At 40.8% G+C, this 9,878-nt stretch overlaps 1 protein-coding gene across 1 annotated transcript in view; it reads left to right on the plus strand.

Annotated features, from left to right (window-relative positions):
* The window catches only part of TRIM42 (tripartite motif containing 42), a 28,738-nt gene that overhangs the window by 6,794 nt on the left and 12,066 nt on the right, over positions 1–9,878 (plus strand). The window contains exon 3 of the mRNA XM_007947518.2: positions 6,464–7,284. Within this exon, the coding sequence (XP_007945709.1) occupies positions 6,464–7,284 (821 nt within the window). The remainder of the gene's footprint in view (positions 1–6,463; positions 7,285–9,878) is intronic.

Below are 9,878 nucleotides of genomic sequence, written 5' to 3' on the forward strand. Positions count from 1 at the left end.
AACAACAACAACAACAACATAGTTTACTTACAGTTTCTATAAGGGAAACTGCACCTAGTTTCCATATGAAATCAAGTACAATAATATTTCACAAGGTTCAAAAAAGAGCCTCATGATTTCCAGGCTTTTCTCCATTTGATTAATAATCCTGCAGTACTACATTAAAATCCCCTCCACCAGCTGTGGTTGAAAGAAGTAATTGGCACAAACCAAAAATGAAACGCATTGCCATCCAGTCAATTCCAACTCATTGTGAGCCTATAGGACAGAGTAGAACTCCATAGGGTTTCTTAGGCTGTAAATCTTTGTGGAGCAGACTCCCTCATCTTTCTCTGAGGGAATGGCTGGTGGGTTTGAACCATTAGCCTTTTGATTAGCAGCCAAATGCCTTAACCACTGTGCCACCAGAGCTCCCTAATTGTCACAAGCAGCTAGTAAATGCCCAGCCCAATCTATCTGATTCTAATGCTCATGTTAGTTTCACAACATTCAACTGATAAATCACTCTATTCTAAACAGTGGCCCAAATCCAAAGAGAGAGATTAAACAAATAAAGAGTCTATTTCCTTAAAGCATGGCCTAGAGTCAAGTGACCAAAATGTACCAGGGCAACCTGGCCCTTCCACTTTGCCAGACATTTTCTCCATCCTATAAACATGCCCAAACATGTGAGAGGGAGGCAGCTTTTCCATAAGCTACAGAGAAAGGTCCTCTTTGGACACAGAGGTGGGTCAGAGAGACATTCAACTAATTGTCATGACATCTAGGACCTCTCACCAACGTGAATATTTCAGGATTACCTTTATTTTCTCAATTTCCACATATGTAAACACTATTTGTTTAATGGCATTCTGTTTTAGAACCACTAGGGAAGTTTCTATAATAAAAACAAACAAACGAAACCTACAAGAACCATGTTGCCAAGCAAATGGTACCCTCACTGGCTCCTTAAAAATTTTCTTAAGATGGGACTTACTATGAGCTGGATTCTCTGGAGCCTGAGCACGAGGAAGGTCCAACTGCTGACCACTCTGAGTAGCCCCTATGCAACCACAGGGAGGCTTCAGTTTTCCACACAGGAGAAATCTATGATAGTTTTCTTGGAATAGAGGGCACCTAAAAATCAAACCATGAAGTTCCATTCAGGGCGGGGGACACTAGGATGAATTCCCAGGAGCTCAGCATTTAGGAAGGATGCAGGGGCTACCTCTATGGCATATCCATTTAGGTAAAAAGAACTTAGCCTGTCCTTACTGAATGAACCAAAATATATATATACATATTCTTTAACCAGGATTTCAACTTATCATTGAGGACTCAATTCATTACCTGGAGAGGTGCCATGAATCTGTGTTTTGAACAGACGTCCAGTTAATTTCAAAAGCAAGTGTCTAAGGAGACACTCTGAGAAACTCTGAGCCCTGGAGAAGATACAGTTGTGGTTGATTATGCATAAGTGAGGGATCAACCTGGCTGCACATTGGAACCACCTGGGAGTTTTACAAGCTACTGAAGCCTGAATCCCACCCCCACAGATTGATTAATTCGATGCAGCTTCAGCAATGGGTTTTATTTATTTACTTATATTGCGATTTGGGTGAAAGTTCACATAACAATTTGGTTTTCCATTCAACAACTCATACACATTTGATTCGTGACATTGGTTGCATCCCCACAATATAACAGCCCTTTTCCCACTTCCTCTCTGTGTTTTCCATTATCATTCATCCTTCTTTCCTACCCTTTCTTCCCTTCTGAGCTTTATCCCTGGGTAAATGCTCCCCTTTTGATCTCATATAGTTGATTGTTCTAGGGAGTGTGTACCTTCCTGGTGTTATTGTTCACATTATAGGCCTGTCATTTGACTGAAAGTTGAGCCACAGGTGAATTCAGTTCCACACTTAAAGGGGATGTCTAATAGCCACAGTCTCAAGAGTTCTACCAGTCAATATCAGACCAATAAGCTAGGTCTTTTTTATGATTTTGAGTTTTGTTCTACATTTTCCTCCCATCCTCCCTGGGACCTCCCATTGTGATCCCTTTCACAGTGCTCAGCAGTGGTAGCCAGGCACCATCTAGTTCTTCTGGTCTCAGGGTGGTAAAAGCTGGGGTTTGCATGGTTCCTTAGTCCTTTGGACTAATTGTTTCCTTGCATCTTTGATTTTCTTTACTCTTCTTTGCTCCAGATGGGGAGAGAACAGTAAGTTGCATCTTAGATAGCTGTTCGTAAGCTTTTAAGATCCCAGTCGTTCCTCACCAAAGGAGAATGTAGAACATTATCTTTGTGGACTATGTTATGCCAATTGACCTTGATGTCTCCTAAGACTATGGTCCTGAGCTCCCAGACCCAGTGACTCCTTCCTTCAAGGTGTTTGATTACAGCTAAGAAGTGTTCATAACTTTGCTACCATGTTTTGTTTTGTTTTTTTTTAAAAAAAAAAAAAACTCCCCATGTGATTCTAATGTGTAGCCAAGGTTGAGGCTCACTGCATTAAAGGCAGAAGTTTAGTTCCTTCTTGCTCAAAGTTTGGTCCAAGACCAGTAGCATGGGCATCACCAACGAGGTTGTTAGCAATGCAGAATCTCACACTCTACTCCAAACATACTGTATCAGAATCTGCATTTTAACCAGATCACAAGAGAGTACCTGGATGAGGTTCTAACCTTAGCTGCAAACTGCCTTACCAAGCAAGATTCCTGGGCCCCAATGCAGACCAACTGAGTCTAAATTTCAGCAGGTGAGGTCAAGAGAATAAATTTTTTAAAAGCTCTCCAGGTGATTCTGGTGCTCACAGAGGGCTAAGAATTACAGCTGGAGTAATTAAGAATATAACCTTTGAAGTTAGATAAATAAAATTAGGAAAAAGACCAGGTATCACTGATTTATTTGCTGTGTGACGCTAGACAGTCATTTAACCTCTCTGAGCCTGTTTCCTCAGATATAAATGGGAACAATATCTTCCTCCTAGGAAAATATGCATAATATATTATTATAATGGACCTATTTTATTATAAAGAGCCCTGTGGCACAGTAGTTAAGTGCTCAGCTGCTAACCAAAATGTTGGTGGTTCAAACCCAACAGCTGCTCCATGGGAGAAAGATATAGCAGCCTACACTTCCGTAAAGATCACAGCCTAGAAAACTCAACTGGACAGTTCTCCTCTGTCCTATAACGTCACTATGAGTCAGAATTGACTCAACAGCAAAAGAATTGTTTGGGGTTTTGGTCCATAATAAGTGTTTAACAAATAATTGCTAGTTTTAAGTGTATTGCCTGATTTGGCTCTGCTTTAAGACCCCTTTTGCAAAGCTGTCATTTTTGTCATGTTTGGGGACTGGGGTGCTTCTGGCCTCCTCTTTCTTGCTTTGTCTCCTGGTGCTGACTCTTCCCCCACATCTAAGATTTTTTTATCCTACCTCTCAGGGCCTTGTTCTGTACAAGCTTAACTAATCCCTAGTAAAGCAAAAAATTTCCTATTCAGGTATCTTTGACACTGGATAACTATTGAAAAGTCAAAGAAATTAATCTGTAAAATAGAATTTTAGCAGCCATAAGTCACAGTATGGCTTGCCTTTGGGGAAAGCAAGGAGCACTTCTCAGCACCACCGAAGTCATATCCTTGTCCTGCTAGTTTCCTGTTCAGCCTCGACCTGCAACTCCTCCCATTCTTTCTGGGCCAATGTGAGGGAGGTGGACAGAGGTAATAAGAATTTCAGGAAGTGGGCCACAGAGTGACACCGCTGGCATTCATCCCAAAGATATTAATAAGCCAGAATGACTTTCACTCAACAAACACCCGTTAACTACCTTCTACACACTCTAGTCATAATGATAACCAAGGCAGGCATGGCCCCTGCTCTTGTGCTCTGATGGCACTCTAGGGTTTCTCTTATTCAAATGAATATCATTGTTACAATGACCACCACTCACAGAGGTATAGCTTCTTGTCGGCCCAGTAAGAACCAAGTATAATAAGACTTGGTCATTCTCATCCCTGAGTAAAACATGGTGAGAATTATAGCCCATCAATTCACTGTAGAGTTGGCCTTTCACGTGGAAGACCCTACCCATAGTTTGGGCCACAGAAGACTAACATATCTTCAAATTGCTGCCTAATGCTTAAAATGCTTTAAAGACAAAAAAGATGTCCATTTCACAGACAAAAATGTGCAGCAATGCATCACTGTTATAACAACCTCCATACTGTAGTATCTTTGTGTTCATGAGTGCCCTTGGGGACATACCCTCTCATTTTCATATCTGTATCCCTTAGTGCCTAAGAAGAAACTTGGCATGTGACAGGTGCCCAATAAATGTTTGTTGAATGACTGAGTGAACTTAAAATCCAAATGCCATGAGCAAGTTATTTATATTTCAGGATGAATTGGGTTCTTTTTGAAGTTTAACAGCATGTTTTTCCTTTTATTATTATTGTTGTTGTTATGATTTGGGTGAAAGTTTACAGAGCAAATTCATTTTCCACACAGAAGTTCATAAACATTTTGTTTCATGACATTGCAATCCCCATAATGTAACAGCTCTCTTCCCACTTCTTCCCTGTGGTTACCTGTTTCCTGTGTCCTTCTTTCTTATGCATTCCTGCCCTCTGAGCTATCTCCCTGTGCAAATGCTGCCCTTCTGATCTCCCATGATTAATTGTTCTTATAAGGAGTGTATTTAATTGGGGTAAATATTCACCTTATATGCCTGTCCATTGTTTGGCTGAAAGCCATGGAAATGAGTTCAATTCTAGGCCCAAAGGGTGACTAGGAGCCATTGTCTTGGCGTTTCACCAGTCTCTATCAGACCAGTAAGCCTGGTCTTTTTAATTATTTTGAGTTTTTTTTGCACATTTTTCTCCCATGATCTATACAGGATCTCCTTCATTGACCCCTTTCTGAGTGGTTGCAGTGGTAGCTGGGCAACATATGGCTCTGCTGGTCTCAGGGTCATATAGGCTAAGGTTCGAATCGCCCACTAATCTCTTGGACTAAGTGTTTCCATGTGTCTTTGATTTTCTTCATTCTTCTTTGCTTCAAATGAGGAGAGACCAATTGTTGCATCTTGGATGGCTTTGAAGACCCCAGTCACTACTCATCAAAGTAGGATATAGAACAATATTTCTGTGTAGTGTATTATGCCAATTGAGATTGATGTCCCCTGTGACCATGGTCCTAAGCCCAAGGTCCAACAACTCGCTCCCTCAAGATGATTGGATACAGCTAAGAAGGTAATAACTTTGCCACCTGTTAGTTCTATGTATATGGACATTCTTACAGCACACACAAATACATATGTAGAATGTCATCTGCCAAATTTTTATATGGTCATAGGTATATTCCCTTTTGCCTAGACATACCTGATCATTCAGCCTATCTATGTATCTACCTATAGATTGATGTTATTACTGATAATGCAATATTGTATATCCCAAAGTATTTATCTTTGTTGTCTGCACCTCTTGTACACCTCTCTGTGTCTTCCTTTTCCTTAGTGTTACTGTGTTGGTATATTGCCTTTCCCTTCACCAAATCAATACTTGTCTCTTACCTATGTAGCAATTTTCCCTCCCCTCCACTCCCATCCCTGGTAACCAACAAAGTCTCCTTCCATATATAAACCTTTATAAACCTTTCCTTGGTTTTTACAATAATGGACTAACACAATATTTGTCCTTCTGTGATTGACTTATTTCACTCAGCATAATGTTCTCCAAGTTCATCCATGTTATGCAGTGTGTTTCACAGATTCTACATTATTCTTTAGTGTTGCATAGTATTCCATTGTGTGTATGTACCATGGTTTGGTTGTCCATTCCTCCATTGATGGGCACTTAGGTTCTTTCAAGCAGATTCTTTCTTAAGAGGAAGTGGAATTAAGGCAGGAGAGAACCCAGCTAAACCACAAGAGAAACAGAAATCCCCAGTGGGGAAAAAATGGCATATAAAAGACTGACCCAAGGGCTGGCTTCCTAGTGAAAGAGGCAAAGCATATTTAGAAGTGGTCATCAGAAATTCTAGTATTTTTTTCTATCCTGCAAGAGTTTAACTTTCATACAGGGAAAAGTTGGGCTAGTCATTTGTGACATCACCTCTTCCCAGGTCTAACCTGCAAACAAGTGAAAACCAGTACCGAGGGTGGCCTTGAACTTCCAACTTGAGACCCAATGTCTCAGAGATTACTATTTTAGGATAGAAGTATGCCAAGAGTGATAGCTGGTGATACATAAGAGAAGTGTTAGAAGAAGAAGAAAAGGAGGAGTCTACTGAGGAAGGCCAAATTCATTTCATAAACCTATTCTAGAGTGTTCTAGCCCGACTATGGCTCCCTCCCTCCCTCTCTATTCCCAACCTTGGAGCCCAAGGTAATTATTGCTGGTTGGCTACTGGGTTTTATACTGTCTTTGATATTTTTTTCAGACAAAAATTTAAACTGAAGTAACTAACTTGGTTATTTTGCAGTCCGATACGAAATCGATAATGACCTAATGGAATTCAACATTTTAAAAAACAGCTTTAAAGCTGACAAAGAGGTAAAGCGAAAGGAGATCAGAAATGGGTTTCTCAAGCTGCGCAGCATTCTTCAGGAGAAAGAGAAAATCATCATGGAGCAGATAGAGAATCTGGAAGTATCCAGACAGAAGGAGATTGAAAAATATGTGCAAGTCACAACCATGAAAGTGAATGAAATGGATGGCCTAATTGCCTACTCTAAGGAGGCACTGAAAGAGACGGGCCAAGTGGCATTTCTGCAGTCAGCCAAGCTTCTGGTGGACCAGATTGAGGATGGCATCCAGAGCACCTACAGGCCTGACCCACAGCTCCGGCTGCACTCTTTGCACTGCATGCCATTGGACTTTGCTGAGCTCTCAAATGCCATCCATGAGCTATTCCCCAAGGGGCCCAAGAAGGTATGCTCCTCAGGGGACTCCCTACATGTCCCCTACCCCGTGCACTCAGAAATGATGATTACCAGGAAGGTCACTTTCAGCACCCACAGCTTAGCCAATGAGCAGATATACCAGCGTAGCTCCTCCTTGGCATCCCTCAATAACCCCAGCGAGAAGACCAAGGTGGGTCTGGAGGCCTATGGGCGAGCCCAGTCTGCCGTTCCTGTTAAACCCACAGACGGGCTATACACCTACTGGAGTGCAGCCCCAGAAAGTCAGTCTGTGAAGAACAGCAGCAGCTTCCACAACTGGTACTCGTTCAACAATGGCTCTGTGAAGACCCCAGGCCCAATTGTCATCTACCAGACTCTGGTATATCCAAGAGCAGCCAAGGTAAGAAAGATTCTGGACTCTTCCCCATGAGGAAGGTAGGAGGGCATAGGGTATGGAATGGAACTGGGTATTTGGGAAAGTTTACCCTTGCCTCTTTGACCCTTGAGATATGATTATTCAAATCTGCTCCTCTGGAGTCAGTTCATTCAAAGGGATTAATTCCTGAAATCTTAAGTAGACCACAATTGGAGCAAACGAAGCAGTCAAATTCATTTAACTCATAGTCACAAATATATCTGAAAGCCTCCACTTCACCCAAAAGGCAACAAGATTCTCTTTCAAATGGGAAGGCAATTTGGGAAGCAAAGTAATTTGAAGGGACTGCTTGGAGAGGGTAATATTTCCCAAAGGAGAGCATGTAATAGTAGAGAGTGCCCAGAAATTGGAGTTAGAAATTCAGGTCCCATTATCCATCAGCTAAATTGCCACCTTTCCTTGGGGAAAAACAAAAAATCAGATTTTGCATGATCTGTATGATTTGGAAAGACTGGAAGCATAATCCCCAATGTAATTCTAATTCTTATCTTTTGAGATTCACTATTTACTGGGAAGAAGGGGGCAGTCTTTCAACCTCAGACCTAAGGCCTCAGAGATTACTGTTATGGGATAGAAGTATGCCAGGAAGCATAATTGGTTATACCTGAGGGAAGAATTAAGAGAAGACGGTTACACTTAGGAAGGCCAAATTCAATTCACTGTAGATCTCTACAACTGCCATCACACTGCCTCTGGAGACATGACTCCTCCTTAACCCTCTTGGACTAAGATGGACAAATGACCTTTCCCTTAAACATTTCAAACAATAAATTGAACTATTTATAGAATACTGAGCTCTGGTAGCACAGTGGATAAGGCTTTGGCTGCTAACCAAAAGGTCAGTGATTCAAATCCACCAGCTGCTCTGCAGAAGGAAGATGGGGCAATCTACTTCGGTAAAGATTTACAGCCTTGGAAACCCAATGTGGGTCTCTATGAGTCAGAATCAAGTCAATGGCAGTGAGTTTGGTTGTTTGGTTTATTAAAATTCTAGGGAGGAAAAGAGATTAACATGACACTAGATATTCTATTAGCTCTTATCATGCTTTCACTTGGAGTTCCCTACAAGGATGTCTCCCAGGTCAGCCATGTGGCAGGGCCCATAGTATGCTCCCATAATCTGAAAGCACCCCCAAGACTTCCAAGATCTTTAAGTCTAAACTGGTGCTTCTCAAACATTAATGGGCACCTGGGGATCTTGTTAAAAGACAGATGCTGTTTTAATAGGTCTCAGTGGAGCCTGATATTCTGTGTTTGTAACAAGCCTCCAGGTGTTGCCAGTGTTGCCAAGTCTGCAGACCACACTTTAGTATCAAGGGTCCAAAATCAAGAAAATGAAGGGCAGAGACAGACAAAACTTTACTTTTCCATTCTTCTGAGACACCACAATATTTTGGGGTCCATAACTGACACCAAGAACAACCATACATTGCAGGGTAGAATATACCCTTTCATGGGCTATCAACACAGTATACTACCTCTGCCCTTCACATAAGAGATGACCACAGCAAGCAATTGAACTTACATTTTGAAATGATGCTAGATCAGTGTATGTGACATTAGCTCGGAGATGGCACTAGGTCTCATCTTCATGTCAACTCTGACCTCTAGGGAGGTTGGCAGGATCTTGCTCTGCACAGAAAGGACTGGTGATGTCTATCTTGTACTTGAGCTTGGGGACTAGTCACTCCATGCTACCTCCTTCACTGATGAGCTCAAAATGGGCCTACACAGAAAACCTAGTCAAGCCACTGTGTGTGCCTCTTGGCTGTCAAGAGAGGATACTTAAACCTTAAATGAGATTCTATGTAAAAATACTAGTCCCTATTTTAAAGTTATGGAGTAAAATTTGTGCATGAATCATAATGCTAAGTAATATAAAAGATTAAGTCTGTGTGACATCTTTCTTAAATGAAGGTTGACTAACTTCTCTTTAGGATTTTGGCATAGGAAAATGATATTTTTAAATTTTGTCTTATAATTTTTAAATTAATTATTTTTAAAATTTGTCTTATAATTTGTCCATATGCAATAAAAAATCCTAAAGAGGTTTTTTAAAGCTCATAATTTTATTTCTAAAAATCCCAAAGAAATGATTAAAAATTTAGATAAAAATCCATGCCCCAAAGTGTTCACTGCAGCATTATTTATTAAAGTAGAAAATTAGAAACAACCTAAATGTTCAACTATAGAAGGGTTAAATCACTTATATGGCAGTTTTTAAAGATGATGCTTTAGCAATTTTTCAGTAATATGGGAAAATTTATAAAATATACTAAGTAAAAGAAAGCAGGAATCAAAGCAATGTAATCCAAATTTTATATATTTGTGTCTGTGTGTATGTGTATGGATAGATAGGTAGACACACACACACACACATATATAACCAAACCAAGCCCACTGCCATCAGGTTGATTCTGACTCATAGCAACTCTATGAGATAGAGTAGAACTGCCCCACAGTGTTTCCAAGGCCATAGATCTTTACAGAAGCAGACTGCCTCATCTTTCTCCCACTGAGTTGTTGGTGGGTTCAAACTGCAACCTTTTGGATGGCAT

The sequence above is a fragment of the Orycteropus afer genome, unplaced genomic scaffold (assembly GCF_000298275.1).
Source record: "Orycteropus afer afer isolate SDZICR_OR568_19922 unplaced genomic scaffold, OryAfe1.0 scaffold00188, whole genome shotgun sequence".
Taxonomy (NCBI): Eukaryota; Metazoa; Chordata; class Mammalia; order Tubulidentata; family Orycteropodidae; genus Orycteropus; species Orycteropus afer.